Raw genomic sequence first — 18,258 nt, 5'->3', positions numbered from 1 at the left:
TTTCTTTTTAAAAAATGCGTTTCTAAAGTACATAAACTTTTGGGATTGACTGTATAGCCAATACATCCTTAATACAATCTTCTGTACAAGGTTTCATATATTATTTTTAATGTATAGCCGAGTTCGACCGCTGTTTGATAAAACGTGATCTGATTGTACTATGAATCAAGCCTTTACTCTTATATCTTAAGGAATTGGAGGTTCTTAGGAATCAATTGAAATTTATTGATATCGGTATATGTATAGTAAATAGTAAATGTCCTAATTTTTGTCCACGTTCCAATTTCTACTCATTGCAGTGTTTTTCTATCATTTTAAGTGTTAAAAGTTCTAGGATTTTTATTTTATTCTCCTGGACCTATGACTTATTAAAAGTTCCAGGGTTTCAAGAGTTTGTACTATATAAATTGGTTGTTCTTAATATTATTAAATTATGGAAAAATACAATAGTGAGTCGAAATGTGACGTAAACAGAAATTGGGAAGTTTACTATAATAATCAATTATTAGACAGTAGTATATCTGAGAATTGTTGATATAATTTTACCTGGTGTAGCTTATAGTAGAGACCGCACGCGTTACAGACAGGTTCTCCGTTGTTGTTCCGCCGCCAGAGAGTTGTGTTGCTGGTCCTGCAGTTTGCACATTGGACGCCCGTCCTCCTCACGCTCGTCTGAAAAAAAATCCAACGATCCGCGTTGGAAAACGTAGCTCGTGGAACTAGCACGCGCCTACGTTCGGGAATGCGAAAATGGGAGCGTTCGCGACGTAGAAACTAAATAGAGTAAACAACAACCGGCGTAAGCCTCAACGGGATTGTTTGCTCAGCCACAGATAACGCTAGTACTTTTTCATACCTCGCGGATTACGTTTGCTGAGAGGTTCGGGTGGCAGGATAGAGAGGGAACAAGGTAGAGAAGCGAGATCGGTTGTCGAGGAAAAAGAGGAAAGCTAATATGTACCGATGTAGTAAGCAGGAAAGAGTGTCGGATTCAAAAATTTTTTGTTGGTTCAATGAAGCAAAAATAGTTACCGGTGGTATAGGTTGCTTTGGTTTGCTGCCCCTCATCACTGGTCTGCTCACTCCATTCATTTTACAACCGTGACAGTAGAACTGGCCGGTCTCGTCTCTCCTCCATATAGCAGGAGACGCACAGCCAGGACACTCTTTCGCTTCTGTCATTATGGAATCTTCGAAGCCATCGTCAGCGCCGGTCAACGATGGCAAACCGGGCCACGGGGACGGACCCGTATTGCCTCCGCTCGAGACGCTGTACGCGCCGCCGGAGTAGAGCTGCATGTTCGCCGCATCGCCGACGGGGATCGCTGTCACGTTTTGATAATCGTACGACGGCGGTGACGGAGTCTCGGTGGTTGACCAATACTCGGCCGACGTCGCTGGTTTCGCATAATGGTACGTGGTCCCGGTGTATAAAGGCACCTGAGACCCTGGCGAGCCCGGCTGCTCGTATTGGAAGGACAACCCTCGCGAGTTACCCAGAGAAGACGCCAACGTCGGGTCTCCCTTTATGTACGCACTTCCAGGAGGTTCCACCCCACCCACGCGAGAAGCCAACGAAGACTGGTGGTATGTGAGGATCACCTGGTCGCCAGGCTTCGTATAAGCGTAGCTGGGTGGTTGTGGGTACGTCTCGGCGCCGCTTATGAACTGCGAATACTGAACCGCCTGCGACGGCGGAATGGGAACCGTCTCCAAAGTGGTGTACGACACTTTCATGCTGTCGGCAGCAGTTGCCAAAGGGACAGCATTCGTTGCCACCACATTCGCTTCTGCTTCATACTTGATATTCCCTGCGCCACTGGTGTTCACGTAACCGCTGACCATTTGATGTTGCTGATGATGCTGGGGAGGTTGTTGCCCGTTAGACGGGTCCGTTCGAAGACCATTATCGCTGATCGGTGGCGAGTAAGCAGGACCCACAGATGAGTCCAACTGAATGCTCACGGCTTCTGTCGTGTGCGAGACTATCGCGCTACCGTACTCCTCGGTGGTTGGTACGAGAACCGGAGAACCCTGGTGATACGGTCGTCCGTTTCCAGCGGTAGACTGTACCCCTTCTCGGGGACTGTATCTGTGATGATTGTTCCCGGATTGAACCCGCCTTTCCTGCCCTTGAACCGATATGCCGTGATTTTCTTTCCGGAATTGCTGACTGTCCGCGGAGTAGTACATCCGGTCCGTGTCTGTTCTTTCGGGCTCCGACGTCTCGTACCTTTATTACAAAAATACCCGATTCGATATCGCGATATCATAACATGACGCGCTACTACTAATTGATCCCATTGATTTGATTCATGCCGTCGTATTTATCTGTACTTATTATTGCCTATTATGTATCGACAGTATTACATACATTGCATGCAGATACGTAAATACTTACACCTCGAATCCTTACGCAAGCATAGTACATATGTACACGTATATATGTATGGATAGAATTCGATTCTTTAATTCTTAAATGCTACTTGGAGTAAAATTTCACCTCTCGAGAAGTTTATTGTAGTTTTTCCAAATATATAATATCTATAGTCATATTATTTGTAATTATTGTAGATAAAACATTTTTATATTTCGTACAATATTTAATAATAATAAAATATTGAATTTGTTACTTTTTAGAAAACCATGTGATGAAATTTCGGCCACAGTAGCATTAATGTTAATTGAATAAATTAGGAGTAATTTCATGTTCAGCTTACCTAGTTTCCTTCACAATCAAGCCAGGGTCCACGTTTTTCGGTTCTTCGACTTGTATCTGACCAGTTATATAAACGATGTGTTCGCCTGAACGGTGTTGCTGCTGTTGTATATCCGCGTCTGCCTGCGAAATATGCACGAATTGCGGCGACAGTTCTTTGCACCCTTGATCCTGCTGTGACTCTTCCTGATAAGCGCGCGCACGAGATTGTTGATCAGATTGCTCCTGCTGTGATTCTAGTTGGAGACCAACTGATATAGCTTTAGAATCAGGCGAATCTGGTTCCGGCTCGGCAACGGCCTCTGTTATGTGGCCGGTCGTCGTTATCGTGCGCACGTGCCTCCTCGAGGTGATCACTGTCCGGGAACTCTCGACCGATTGCTCCTCGGTCTTGATCATTCGTGGCGAACTCTCTTCGCCGCGATTCTCCTCCCACTCGCGTTTCATGTCCTGCTTAGGCAACGTCTCCTTCATCGCGTCCTGCGAACGACGATCATTCCACGTGCAGAAAACTAACTGAATATTCGTCTATCCAACTCAATGACGAGGCGTATATAAAAAATACATTCGATCCTCGGCACACGTTTGCAAAATGCAGCGCTAAGTATTGTTTACTTGTAAAGCACTTGAGGCGCGGAATTTAATCTTAATTGAAGCAGATTTTAAAACGGGACAATAAACAGGAATGATTCGATGAGGTCGAGGAGAAAGAATCGCGCGGAAAGGGACGGAAGAGAATGCGAGGAAGACAGGAAGAAGCAGGGGACGGGAGGTGAAGGAAAGAACGGCGCGCCTCGTCCGTCTGAAGAAAAAACCGGCGAACCAGTGTTTACCCTGGCTCGAGTCACACTTCCCTTCGAACAATGTCAAGTTTCGACTTCCGGACCGAGCACGCGACCACTCTTTCTTTCGACGGAGAAGGATGTATGCGCGAGACGCTTGCCGAGCGGATTCGGTACCTGCTTCTTCCGCCCTCGTACTCAGAATCCACTAGACATAAGTACTCTACGTACGCACTAACAATAAGTTACTGAACTCGTCCGATTTAGTGTCTGTTTGATTCTCTGCATTGTGTAATAAATTACGGGGCAATATGCATGCAATGACTCACGCATCGTCTTTCTATCTGTAATACCGATTAAGATGGTTAGATAATTTTAGTAATCGGTGAGTCACTGTACGCAAATGCTTTCAGCAAACGATCACTTAAAATCATATCCTGGCACGATTACAATTAATATAAGGGAACCGTTGCAAAACAAATACCTTTAACGAAAGATTGTCGGAGGAGATTGAAGGACGAGCACCTCGAAGTACATGTATGAACATCAAGCCTGTCAGTTTGAACGTTCACTACACACCCCCGATGACGCGGACGCACTACACCTGTCTGATGGTTCCCAACGCGAAACCGAATGAGCAACGGAGTGAAAATAAATCGTGCGAGCACGTACGAGGCAACACCGAGCCGGTGTCGCCGAGCGTGAACGTTTATACTTTTCCCTGTTTTCGACGGAAAACTGACGAAAGAGAGGAGGAAGACGAGCCGAGAATCTCTGGCTATCGAGTGAAAAGAGGCAACGGAGGGGTCCGTTTGTTTGCTCGCCGATAACGAGCGGCCGCTCACTAGCTCACGAGCAAGATAACTGCGTTTAAACGAGGGGTTGGGGAGGGAACTGATGCGCGAGGGGATCGCGAGAGGTGTCCACGGACTTACTATTCACCTCCGCCGCTCCTCGTCCTCCTCGTCAGCCATCGTTGTCAAACGCCATTTTGCCGTGCGTATACCGTTCTCGCGCTTCGCCGTACTCGTCGCAACCGCTGGTAGGGTGGCACCTACGTGGTGAATCACTCGCACCCATCGCATCGCACCCGCTGCTTATCGCAAGGCCTAAAAATCACCTCTACTCTCCCCATATTTTTTTCTTCCTCCCCTGTGGCTTGCATTTAACTCTTACAAAAATGAATCTATTTATAGTAGTTGATTATGTAAGAGAACATTGCTGCCTGCCTGTTATCGCAAGAAGTAAAAATTTTAACTTGAAAGACAGTTAAATCCGTATCACGCCTTAAAATTCGTGTTCGTCATCGTTCGTTAATCATCGTTACGTCACTGATCCTCAATCGTCTGATTCATCTTCGCAAACTTAACGTCACTGCGAATATAGCGCAGACGATCCCTAATCGTGGCCATTCGAAAACTCATGTTAATAGAGGAAAAAATGTCACGAGGCGTACGTGCCAAGAGAACAAGGCGGCTGACGCGGATTATACCTACTCGAGAAGTCATGATAAAAATCAGAAACGCGTCTTGTCCCGCGAAACTTGTCCACCCGCCGTTCTTTGCAACGCGAAGATTCAATTGTGATAAGCCTCTCGATCACTGCCTACAATTAATTCTCAGACGCCTACAAAAGTTGTACACTGTAATTTATCTGATATACAAATATCGAGTAAAGATCTACGAATTCTTACAAAAATAAATTTTCACCGATTAATGAATGAAAGTGATATAAATAAATCAAAAGGTTTTATCGACGAAGATTCTTCTATAATAATTAAATATAAAATCAATGTGACATAATACAAATAACAATCTTATTTTCTTTTGTTCGTTTACTTTCATTTATCTAATTCACATCAATCAAATTTATCTAATGCAATAATATAACAGGTGTTGTATTTATCTGCTGCAGGAACATCGGTTGTAAAAATCGGCGACCTTCTAGGCAAGCAGGACAAGATCCAAGGAAAGTTTCCGCGGTAAAAAAACGAGTCTATCTGTGTTAGGCGGCTATCTAGCATCGAATCGAAAAAAACGTATTGTTTATCGGTGAACGAAGGAAACGTAGATTGGTTCGCGGTATATCTTCGATAAGGGTGATAAGGAATCGACGAAGTCACGATGTTCTTCGGCCTCGTTGCTGATCGATCGAGAAACGCTTACCGAATATTTTTTCCTCGATCGATGAACGAATTTACATGAGAATTGTTTGAATTTTTAAACGAGAATTAAAACTCGGTCGAGGAGTTGATTAGGGCCTCGGTAAAGAGAATAGATCGTAGGATCGTGAGGGAAAGGGTTGAAGGGAAGACGAGAGTGCGAATCGGCGTTCGTCGATGGGCACCGAGCTGTTGCGTTACTGAGAGGCACGCCGTTGTCAAAATAAACGACACTATCGCGATTTATCTCGTTTCCCATGATAATAAGAGATAAAACTGCATCCTTACATTAGCTAGTATATCAGCTAAAATGATAATTTCAGTCGTCGGGTCCGCCAGGAAGGCGTAGGGCTGTTTCTCTGCTCCGCGGATCGTAGTTCACGGGAAAGCTTACCCTCAGAACTGACATTCGCTCGACTACCGTCACGGCTCCTTTGAAATCTGTTCGCATTCACTGTTACGGTCAATTCGTTCGTGCATTCGAAAAAAAGGAATAACTATTGATTGAGTGTTGACGTTTTACAATATTACCAAGTGAAGTGTCCTATTGAAAGAACGATGGGACTATAAAATTGAAAAGTGCTGCTACGAGAACATACGTGTTGTTCGCCGCGTAATCGCACGTCGCCGTTCGGCTTGTTTGTTCGTTTCCTGAAAGTGTTTCCGTTTGTTCAATAAAGCTACAATACATTTTTTGGAAAGAGTCGGCACGGGGTTGCGTCATGTGACACGGAATCGCGAACACGGCGAGGCCATTTTCTTTATCAGTCGAGTAGGAAATTCTTATCAGTGCTAAATGAAAATCCCAGGTGAGCCGGTATGGGTGCGTATGTGTTTGCGCGCAAACGCGGTATCAGAAGTCGTGGAGAGAACGCAATGTGGAAGAAGCGAATTTTTTTTTTTATTCCGATCGAAAAGTGGTGGCCGTACGCGCGAAAGGGGCTGACGCACACCTATATCCGTTACGCAACGTTTTCTCCTCGAATCGGATCGAGCGTCGGCTTGTAACTTTCCATTACTCCGAGTCATTGGATCTGCGACGATCCGAGATTTTTATTTCCAATTTTATCGATGACGGACGCAATCGTGATACCGGGCAGAACCTTTTGTTCGTTGAAAATTTTAGAAACATCGCGGAACCTAAGCTCTTTACAATCCGATCCGGTTGATAACGCGGGATCCGCCGCGCCGCGCCGTGATGACTCTTCTTGCGCACGTTCGCGCGTTTTACAACGCAATTACCGTAATAATTTACAACGCGCAAGACCCTGTCTGTCGGTTTTAATGAATAAACACTCGACGACGACAACGTCTTCCCGTGTAAACAGCGAAAGCGGCGACGAGGAACGATCCCAACGCGTCTTTTAGGAAATCTTCCGTTCTCTCCGTTCCATTGCACAGATCCGATTTTGATTTTCCTAAGCGCTCGCTACGCCGCGACCACGCGACGACAATTAACGTTCGCACGAGCACAAACAGCATTATCGTTGCCCGATATTATTTCATTATCTTACGGCGGCTATGTGCTTAACGATTAATAAAATATCTGCGCTCAGGGGTAGTTATCTCGTCTCGATATCGTATAGTTTCCCAGCAGACGTCGCCGAGGTAACTCGCTGCGACGATCTCGTTTTTTCTCTCGCGATTCGCGTGAATCTCAAAGCGACGCGTTGCATGGCTCGGGACACACGGAACACGGGAAGAGAAACGAGCGCATCCGCGGTAATACAAGTGTAGTCGAACGTAAACGTAAAACACAAGTGTTTCGTTTGGATCGTGCACGCGCCACGGGTCTGAACGAACCAGTTACGTCTTTCCAAATATCGGATCCCATCCGCCTCGATTCGCCTTGACGCGTTGCGTCGCGCCGCGCCTCGTCTTGCCACGAGTTCTAAAGCAACATCTCTTCTTCTTTTTAAACCCTTTACTTTGACGTTCGATAGATAATATTAGAATTTAGTCTTCCGTCTCCCGTGCGTTCAGTGAATTGTTAATCGATTAATCAGAATCAATGGTTTAACGGATATCGAACAAGATGGAATCGTAGATGATTGATCTTACAGATTTAATAATTCGCCCTTTCGCTGGTCTTTTCGACTTTGATTTAATCCGCGACGAAACGATACCATCGGCGACGCAAGAGAAATCGAGTACCTAGAAGTATCGAAGAGAAGCCGGAAAGAAGAGTAAGCGGATAAGTGGAAAAATAGCAGAGGAGTCGAACTTGAATACGAAAACGGAAAAGGGTGAGAAGAGCGAAGGCGAAGCGGGAAAGTTGAAAGAGTCGACTTACCGTGATAGGTGAGCGAAGAGGAACGTGATTCCAATGATAAGATTCTCGTGAATGACGGTTACCGCAGAGCGGGTCTGTGTCTGTGTCGGCGATCGTCGGTCGACTCGCGTCGCGACGTGGTTACGAATCGAGAGCGAGAGAACGAACGAACGCGGCTTGACACAGGTGCACCGCCAAGGTGTCTCTGTGCCGACGGTTCGGGTCGTCTGCCGTCTGGTAGCGTCAAACCGAAGCTTCGATCCGGGCAGGGAGACCGAACGAGAGCAACCGGGAACCGCGTTAAATATTGACCGAACACGATTAGGCTTAGATGGATGCAAACGAATCGCCACTTCGCACCGTTTTACCCTCGCGACACGTCGATGATAACGTTTTATTCGTTTTCGCTCCACTCCCGTCGACATATTGGTACCGGACCCTCGCTTTCAACCCCTGTTCTCTCCCCCTTGCTTTTGCGATCACATTTAAAAATACTATATTTAAAACTGGAATCGAAAATCAATTTTAATATTCGTTCTTCAATATCGTAGTGTACGATTTTTTTATATTTTAATAATGAGCTAGTATATTTTTTACCGTAATCATTGTCATTTCAAACACTAACATCAGAACAGGGGTTTATGAGTCGAGCGAGAGAGAGAGAGAGAGAGAGAGAAAGAATTGGAGCAGACGTGAGTGCGTAGCGTTATCGTTGAAAACAGTGCGAGAGGCGAGCGCGAGTTTAGAGCAAAGGGTGTCGACATACTTGCAGAGCACACACGGGATTCCTTCGATAAGGCGCGGTCAGGTGAGACACGGTCGTAAAATCGTGCGAAGACGCAAGGCTTAAGCCCAGCTTGACATCTTCGTTTTCCCATGCGTGATAATGGGCACTAAACTATTTTGTTTATTTACAGTGGCGAGCATAAAAACGAACAATACTGTTGCATCGTGTTAGCTGACATAAAACGTTTCTTAAAAATACGTTTTTCTAGATGAGAAACTGTACACGGCGGAGGGTTTTACAGTTTTATTTATAATATAAAATTGACGCATTGCAATTCCCTATTCGTGCAGAATGTCCTCTAGCTGCTGATTTAATTATTTCTTGTCAAATTCGTCCGGATTTAATCGATCAAAAAATATTTAACAACTTATTTTCTATACTAAATTAAAATTAATTACACTACATCGATATCTCCGCATAGAATGGATTTTTCTCCGGGACGAGTTATTACCAGGACACCCTGTATACTCGCCACTGTAGATAGGACTTTCAGATCCACGAGACATGACTGCTTCTTCGTTTCCCACCGGTTACGCCAATGAGGGGCCCCTTGCGTTGCCGTTGCCGTTCCAACCTTTAACCGAGATTAGTTGGTTCGTGATATCGCGTCGGTTATCACCAAAAATACACAGGGATGAAGTTTTCCTGCCGCGTTCACCGACACCTCTATCCACCAGCTGCTGCCCGACGCGGTGTCCCTCGCGTCTCTTTCCCAATCCAGATTTCTTTTCACGGATTCCTCCTTCCGATTTAAATATCCCTTTTTATTTAAAAATAATGGATTCGATACAACACACTTTCGGTAGTATACGAACAATCTTACAATTCGTCCGTGTCCGCTTTGGCTTAATATAACAAGTTTATGTTTCGTATCTTCGCTTTTGTACTCACAAAGCAGTGTCGTATACATCTACGCGGACAGTGACCGAGCGACGTAGCGACCGTTACCAGCTTTCAATCGTCCTTTCGTACGTTCACTCTTGAATCTCTACGCTTGCAATTAGTACTTCGGTTAATGTTTCTATTTACAACACAATGAAGGAAGGAAGGCCGACGATCGGTTTCACTTGTCGTTCGCGTATATGAAAATCGAAACGATAAAGACAATAAATTTTTGCTAACAATCTTACGCATCCTCTTTTCAATTTTAGGAGCACGTGCTGCACTTGGCGAAACTATTTACAACGTTTCGTAATCATCATCTTTTCTTCTAAATGTCTGAATTGTACAGAAGTTGATCAATAGATTTCTTCACTATAAGAAACAATACGGCGATATAATTTCTGACCTTGTTCTCGCTTCACATTTCTTCTATCTAGGCAAATAAACGAAGTAATTTGTTTGCCTAGTTCTCGATGTAACTCATTATTTGCCAGATACCTATTACTATCTACGCGATTTTACGTTTATCACGGTTGTCTTTTTTATCTTTTACATCGCTCTACCAGGAGACCACGCAGGTGTCACGATAGAGGAGCAGTATCTTAGAATTCAATAATTATAAAACTCGTAATTGTAAACGATTCCTACCTTTCTATACTTAACTTTTACCACGATCACGATTTTGTTCACGTATCTAATCGCGAACTGCGATGACACGGAAAGCGTTCATCCCCGTTTGTCGATCCGAACGGAAAAGTCTTTTCCATCATTGGTTTATTACTCATCAAGAAATCGACGAAACAACGGTTCCTTTGCACGCTCCCGTCACTCCTTTAAAAAGTGCGTTCATCACTCACGAATCCTTCGAATTTTAACGAGCTGGTAGCCCAGGAGACAGGCTTGTAGCGTCTAAGAAATTAAGACGATATCGAGACGACTGTCGGTCTGTTGGGGTGACCGTTGTCCAAAATGATTTTCGTGGCTCCCGCACTCGGCGAGGAATTGCTACCCAGAGTGACAATGTGCGGGGTCGTAAGCTGGTGATGATGATCCGGCGAGTGACCCGCGGATATTATCCCTGGCGACCGATTCGCGCAAGGCGGTGATGGACACTCGACCTTAGGCGAGTGATTCTCGAGTAGTTGCTGATGCTGCTGCTGCTGCTGCTGCTGCTGCGGTTGTTGCTGCTGCGAGGCGATCATATCGTGGTATGTGATCGGCGAATAGCAAACGATTGACCCGGAAGACTGCGGACTACCGTAAAGGGTATTGCCGTAGCTTGCCTGGGCAACCTGGGTCATCCTTAGGTCTCCGTAAGTATCTGAAAATGTACGAAACATTCGACTAATTGTAAGTAAAACAGTCTTAATCTGAAGTCGCAATTTTGAGAGCGTATTTGACTAAGATCACGATATTGAGAAATAGTGAGGGTCGTTCAATGAAATTCCATTGCATGCAAAATTTATATAAAATTGAAACACGAGAATAATCAATTATTTTCTTCTTATCGACTTATTGTATAGAATCATAATAATATAAATTACCTGGTTCCAACTTCAACGTGTTGTTGTTATTATTATTATTGTTGTTGTTGTTCGCGGCGTTGGTGTTGTTCGCGCAAGCGGCGACGTTCCCGACGATTGGTGTGTCGGTGGACTTCATGCCTCCCTTCGGTTTCCTCTTCCGCGTCTGAATGCTCTCCTTCTTCATGGTCGGAGGCCTGTTCACGCCGTGCAGCTTGAAGTAAAGACCGCACGCGTTGCAGACGGGTTCACCCACCGTATTCCGACGCCACAGCGACGTCGTCATCGTCTGACAGTTACTGCAAGAAGTGCCTGCCCGTCTTGACGCAGACTGCGGACACACGAAATCGCATTTAGAAACCCGCACCCGTTGCGCACGCGGGAAAAGAGAAAGCTCGAACGATGGAGTGGAACTATAGAACAAGGTGTAACGCACACTAACAAAAAAAATTGCCAAATCGAAATATCAATATCAGTTACTTCGAACATCAAAGTCAGGAGAGACAGAAGACTGTCACAAAACGAATCCATGTTAAAAGTGTGCGCTCTAAGAGTGGGTCGAATATTTGCAGGAGCTTGGATAGGATATCTAGCGATAAAGATTGGAAACAGTAGAAAGGAGAGTACTGAAAGCTTACGTCTACAACTGAACTTACGATCGTTCAAGCTCGAACGCTGTCTCGCGCGTAACGCGGCGTTACGTGCGAAGCAGCGCGATCGGCTATTTTCTCCGTGCGAAATCGCACGAGCCTGTCATTGGTGCTCAGTCGACAAGAACAAGGGAGCAAAATCGTTAAGGAATCGTTCGTTCGTTAGTTCGTTTACCAATCAGGCTACGTACAATTTCGAAACGGAGGACGACCGTACCATGGGTATAGTGGCACCTCGAAGCTACGACAAGATTCTCTACGTTAGCTAGAGTGTTGCGCTACCGCTAGATGCGAGGTACAATGGGGAAGGAGGCTCTCTATTCGAACTTTCGAGGGAAGTGCGACCAAGTAAAAGCGAATCGATGAGGGATAGGGTTGGGTGAACGAGTACGATGAAACACGTACCTGTCGAGACGAGATGGATACGGTGATAACGATAGACAGAAGATGGAACGGGAGAGGAACGTTCGAATCTGCTCATGGCGTAGAGAAAGAGTGAGAAAGAGCGAACGACAGAAACGAGAGAGAGAAAGAGAGAGAGAGAATATGCATATGTCAGTGTATCTGTGGGCGTGTCTGTACGGTATGTCGAAAACGTGAGTCAGGTAGCGTGTTCGGGGGATGACACCTACCAAACGCCGGCTCGATTTCTCCTCGCAGGCGCGACGGGCGCCACTATACCCATAGAAGCCTTTGTAGAAATCGCCCTGGTCCGCCACTGAAACAGAGACAGGATGCCAAACGTTAGGGGTGCTTCTAATCGTGCGCTCGTTCGTTTTTTGTCGTTTCGCAGTACCGCTTGCTGCTGTTCGAAACATTCTTTAAACTCGTCAGATTCGCGTGCGTCGTCACGTGCCATCCGCGAAAACCGGCGCGTCAAACGCCCCAACGTGCTGGCGCACACGAATGGCAAAACCACCTTGTCAACGGGCAAATTTCCACACAGGCTCCTGTTCTACGTAGCGTAGGCTCAGTTCGTCTCGGTTCGATTTTCTCTCTGCGCAATGAGAGAGAGAAAATCGTCTCGAGATGCTACATTCGATTTCCCACTTCCTTACCAGTCGGCGTGGCTGCTTCACCAGTGGACGATTCATCCCATTCATCTTGTGGTAGAGACCGCACGCGTTGCAGAGGTAGTGGCCGGTGCCGTCCCGTCGCCACAACGGAGTGGAAATCGCCCCGCAATTTACGCACTCCCGTCCCTCCGTAAAGTATTCCGCCTCGATGTTGTGCACTGTGCGGATTCGTATATTTTCAATACCTGTACCAGTTTTTGGGCAACCTTTTCGTCAAGAGCTCCGTTACATTCGCACCGAGCACCGTACGGGTTTCTTACAATTATAATAAAACTGAAATCCATCGATGGATACTACGTGAACACGATTGACGTTCTCACTTGTCAGGATGTACGCATCTAACGGGACGTTTCGAAACAACAGGAATTTCTTCAGAGAACCACGTTAAGGATGTATTGGCTATACAGTGAATCCCAAAAGTTTATATACCTTAGAAAAACGCATTTCCTATTATTAAAAAGAAATCAGACGTAGGAAGAACAATGCTAATAATAAATAGCTACGTGCTAAAAAGTATAGAAGGAAATATCCAATTAAGTATTGACGCTGACGAAAATTTTTTTCTTCAAAATTTCGAAAAATGCTTCAAATAAAAGTTGTTTTCCTTCTAACTTCGATATTTAACGAGTTACGTATGATTATTTGGCATTTTATTGATGTTGACAAAATCCGACTGTCGAATCAGCCAAATTTTGACAAACATTTTCGTTTTTTGCCAATAACTCCCAAACGGCTGGGCGTAGTGGGACATTTATAGGACCATTTTATAGAGGACGACGATATCTACAATTTCCATATAAAAATTCTTCGCTAGCATTAATATTTAACGAGTTACGTATGATTATTTGGCATTTTATTGATGTTGACAAAATCCGACTGTCGAATCAGCCAAATTTTGACAAACATTTTCGTTTTTTGCCAATAACTCCCAAACCGTTGGACATACGGAAAAATTGCATAAAATCTTTCTTGTAGAGGACGACGAGATCTACAATTTCCATATAAAAATTCTTCGCTAGCATTAATATTTAACGAGTTACTGACGAAAAACGAAAAAACAGTTTTTTGCAAATTACTCGTTAACTATTGACGCTAGCGAAGAACTTTTACATGGAAATTGTAGATATCGTCGTCCTCTATAAAATGGTCCTATAAATGTCCCACTACGCCCAGCCGTTTGGGAGTTATTGGCAAAAAACGAAAATTTCGCAAAATCTGAAGGGGTACCCCTTGGAAAAATCTCGGAAAAATCGAAAATTTTTTTTGTTGTTTATTATTAGCAATATTCTTCCGACGTCTGATTTCTTTTTAAAAAATGCGTTTCTAAAGTACATAAACTTTTGGGATTGACTGTATAGCCAATACATCCTTAACGCTTCACTTTTCACCGTGAAAATGACTTGGGAAAGCGAGGGTAAGCCTCGAGGCCTTATGTGTTGCAACGCGACCAGAGTAGTTACTAATTAATTCTCGTGTTCACCTCCGGGCTAATAGTTTCCCAATAGATTCCTATTTTAATTATAGATAATTTAGAAAACGATTTTCTCTTGCTAGTTTTATCGATGTTAATTTGAACTAAAAATGTAGCAACGGGAAATAGCAAGTGTGCAGCCGGAAGGCGCGTGAAACGAGAAACCGAGTCGCGTTCCGCGCGAAAAGGGGGAAGGATACAGGAAACGCAGCAATGCGCGACGGAAGATGTAGAAGGGAGGACACGGCGTTATCGGAGCTTCCGGCGTTTCTCGATAATAACAATTAGCAGTCGCTGCTAAATACGCATGCCAGGTATATCTCGGATACGATTCTCGATCGCGATAAAACTGTAAGGAACGGCGCAGTGAATGTTTTCGCGTTCTCGGAGAGAAGAGGTCGGTGTACGGTAGTCGCGTATCCGGCAGAAACTGGCACTGGGAAGCAATCGGATATTGTATATTAGTAAGCAAAGTGTTGCTGACGTTGCCGACCATCTCATGTGATTCCTGTACCGAACGCGAGACCGTCAACGAACGGAGGTGAAAGAGAAAGCGAAGAGAACCTGTGGACACCGACGCGACGTGGCTAGTTTTCAATCCCCGATGGAGGCAACGAATTATTGTACATTCCGTCTTCAATTCATTAGAATGAATCAGTTTTTTAATATTTTGATAAGTGTTATCAGTAAATGTATGTATGTTGTACAATTGAATCGAAATAACTTGTTAGCGGCAAATCGTTTTTGGGGACGATTGCGCGTGTCGGGGTGGACACGTGAGGAATGCGCGGCCTGGTTCTCAAAAGCTGCCGACATTCGGAGCCTTGTGTCTGTCAAAGGACAAATACATTCTAGGTAGAAATAAAAGCATCGATAATTGACGATTGCCGGTGAGAGCGCGGAGAATTCTGAGAAGTCACGGCATGTGCGACTCGAGGGGTACTTTGTTGCACATCAGAAGGATTCGCGTCGTGGCTGATGTTTAATGCCATGGTGTTGTTAGTTTATAATAAAAATATTCTGAGAGAGGCCACGGAGTAGGTAAAGAAACGAGACCTTCTGGTAAGAGGACTGTGGGGAGCAGCACAAGATTTACTCCAGACGCTCCGAGTAGTACGAATCGATCTAAATATCTAACAAATTCTATGCGCATGACAGCGGTGGAGTTTATATCAGTTCTCTTTAAAACTTTCTTCTTGGACCGATTCGAATGATAGCAAAATGACAGCTCGGAGAACGCAAGCGCATCGTACATTACCGAAACGCTAGATTTCTTCGTAACCGAATATTCAACGACGTCCGAGACGCCACAGAGAAGATGACGAAGCGACGGGGAATGAGAATAGGAGAGTCGAATTACTTGACGAAGCGTAAAGGGACAAAGAGGAACCGAGCAAGAGGATAGAGACAAAAGTACTGTTAAGCACCAGGGAGAGTAGAGGGGTGGAGGTGTGCCATCGTCGACGAAGAGTGCCGCGAATACCTCGTGCGTGTCTTACGTTACAGGGCAAAACAGAGCAATGCCTCTTAACCGATTGCTAAGAAACGAGAGTCGTAAAATAAGAAAAACACTTCATCCCTCGTCCGCTTATTTTCTCAATTGACTTTGTTACTTTCGTGTAACGATAACAAAATAAGGAAATAAATACATTTTCTTTTAAAAGATGTTTTTATTTATTCCTTCGTGAAATTATTCGTGGAAACTTAATAAACAGACTTTTATTTCGTATGTGATAAGCAGTATTACGAATGCATAAAAATCCGCTGTCTAATGATAAGCGAATGAATATTTTTGTAGCAAGTGCGTCAAACTGACGGAGGGGTTAGGAAAAGAAACAATATCGCGTCTTACACGCAAATTATTTTCGCAATGGGGAAGGGAATTTTGACGAGTTCGGATAATTCTTAAGAAAATCACGTGTAACACGCTCAGAAGTTGAATCAGAGAAGGCCACGTGCGGGCAATCGAAAAGAGAAGACACAGGGCAGAAGCCAGCCGCAAAACGACTCCATACACGTATTTATATAAGTAGGTATACGTGTGATGTACGATGGGAAAGTCAAAGTTTTCTGTGGATCGTCGCAATGCGTCTTCTTGCACTCCCTTTCCCGGCCACGAGCTGGTTCGTTCAAAAACCACTCGAGATCGCGGTATGTTAAAAGCCGTATTCCCCCTGGCTTTCGGGATTAGCAGACACCCGCGCCGCTTTCGAAAAAGACCACGCGCCACTTAAACGGCTTTCGACTTCGCTTTGCTCACCGCCAAGCCAGACCATACCGACCGCCTGTACTAATCTATGCATCCCACCGTCGCGCAACGCGTCCCGTCTTTTATTAGATGCAACTCTCAATCCCTTTTTCCAGAAGCTTTCCATAACGTGGATGAGCGTCCGGTCATACATTGCAAAATAAAACATTTTTAATGTCCATTTAAAAACACGTAATTGAGATTGAAATGTCTTTCATCGTTGCGACACGAATATACCGCATTTTATTGGTAATGAGTGAGAGACGGTTATTATTTCTTCTCGTTCCCTATTCACGCAGATTTACGTCGATCGGAATAAAAAACAATCCGGTCGACCTTTTGAACCAGCGGAGTCCTTCGGCGAGATTGCGGCGCGTGATGCACTCGAGGCGACGTGACCGTTATCGCGGTGACCGTCGGCGTTACAATAATGCGGCGTAAAAATAACGATTCGCGAGAGAACGGGTCAGATCGCGAACAACGAGATGTTTTTCGATATATAAACGAACCGAGACGAATTTCCAATCGTTACTACAGAGCTCGAACCATTTCATTCAGTGGCACGGAAGTCCGCTTATAAAAAACGTACATTCGATCCGCTAGGGCATGTTTTATGAGTTAATATATTTTTCCACTTACTGTATGTTCTAATTCGTTCGGTCTATTTACGCTTTAATACATTATTAAACACTGATTTTATACAAAAGATATCCTATGCCACTAGCTATTTTACCATGATAACAGGAATCAATTCATGATGAGGTAACACAACACAAGTGTATCCGAGATGAACAATGTAATAAACATACGACATAAATGGCATCGACACGCGTTACCATTTGATCGTTCAGAGTCGTTAACACAAGTACTACTGCCGCACGGAGATACGGTTGGGAACTATCTGAAATTCGCAATTCCCGAACACACGACTAAAGACCTATTATCGTTTCTTCTGTATCGCGCGTAGACAAAACTAGATTAGAAGTATGCGCGTTGTCTAGGTCATGGTCCGCGTGTATCAATGCCTTGTTCGATACGGTATACGTATACGACGACCGACTGGCTCGCGAAGAACAGCTGATGCTTGTTCACCCGTGTTCACGAGTAACACGCGTCGGCATCACGTTGCGATCACCGTTCCACGCTGATCGCATTTATGAATAACGCTGGAGAATCATTACCGACGTTGTGGCATTGCGCAGCAGTTTAGAAGACAATCATTCCTAATTTTAATAATCTGTAGCGGTCGGCAATGCCCGACGTTTAAAAATGGAATCGTTCGTGTCATCGGTCACACGCCGGCGACCCATGAGACTGATAACGGACCCCAGGTTGTGGCGATAACCAGAGAAATTCGTACGATCAGCTACACATATGTATGTATACATATATACTTATCCCTTGCTCTTGTCGCGTGAACGCCCGCGCCGGTTTCAAGCGCGAAGTAAGTTTCCACTCCGTATATTCAAGATAAGAGAGCCAAGACAAATTATGCGAAATTCTAATTTCATCGACAAATGAAAACGTTCTAACGAACCGCGGAAGGAAAACGTAACACTTTCCTTCGAGCTATACAACCGAAAGTGTAACGCGATATCCTTCGTCCTGAGTCAGCTCTGGACTCAAATTAGGCCACCGGCGACGCGAGGCTCCGGAAAATTTGTCACGACTCGCGTGCACCTACTCG

General features: G+C 44.8%; 2 protein-coding genes across 12 annotated transcripts in view; both read right to left on the bottom strand.

Annotated features, from left to right (window-relative positions):
* The window catches only part of LOC108622342 (transcription factor GATA-6), a 13,639-nt gene extending 5,179 nt beyond the window's left edge, over window positions 1–8,460 (bottom strand). For 4 of the 5 annotated variants that reach the window (XM_026811434.1, XM_026811432.1, XM_026811437.1 and 1 more), the window contains exons 1-4: window positions 3,986–5,132; window positions 2,721–3,199; window positions 1,033–2,233; window positions 547–672 (exon numbers count right to left, since the gene is read on the bottom strand). In XM_026811434.1, coding sequence (XP_026667235.1) covers window positions 547–672; window positions 1,033–2,233; window positions 2,721–3,199; window positions 3,986–4,048 — 1,869 coding nt within the window. In that variant the 5' untranslated portion in view covers window positions 4,049–5,132. Of the gene's footprint in view, window positions 1–546; window positions 673–1,032; window positions 2,234–2,720; window positions 3,200–3,985; window positions 5,133–7,955 lie in introns of those variants that run through there. The other variant, XM_026811433.1, reaches the window with a different exon arrangement.
* A 489-nt stretch (window positions 8,461–8,949) lies between these two features.
* Window positions 8,950–18,258, bottom strand: part of LOC108622355 (box A-binding factor) — a 33,595-nt gene continuing 24,286 nt past the window's right edge. For 5 of the 7 annotated variants that reach the window (XM_026811428.1, XM_026811429.1, XM_026811424.1 and 2 more), the window contains 3 exons: window positions 12,835–13,010; window positions 11,148–11,457; window positions 8,950–10,924 (listed from right to left, as the gene is read on the bottom strand). In XM_026811428.1, the coding sequence (XP_026667229.1) occupies window positions 10,521–10,924; window positions 11,148–11,457; window positions 12,835–13,010 (890 nt within the window). In that variant the 3' untranslated portion in view covers window positions 8,950–10,520. Of the gene's footprint in view, window positions 10,925–11,147; window positions 11,458–12,408; window positions 12,495–12,834; window positions 13,011–18,258 lie in introns of those variants that run through there. The other 2 variants (XM_026811427.1, XM_026811430.1) reach the window with 2 other exon arrangements.

The sequence above is a fragment of the Ceratina calcarata genome, unplaced genomic scaffold (genome assembly GCF_001652005.2).
Source record: "Ceratina calcarata isolate Rehan_Ccalc_2016 unplaced genomic scaffold, ASM165200v1 scaffold219.2, whole genome shotgun sequence".
NCBI lineage: Eukaryota > Metazoa > Arthropoda > Insecta > Hymenoptera > Apidae > Ceratina > Ceratina calcarata.
The sequence above is the reverse complement of the archived record's forward strand: the minus strand, read 5'-3'. Positions and strand labels throughout refer to the sequence as shown.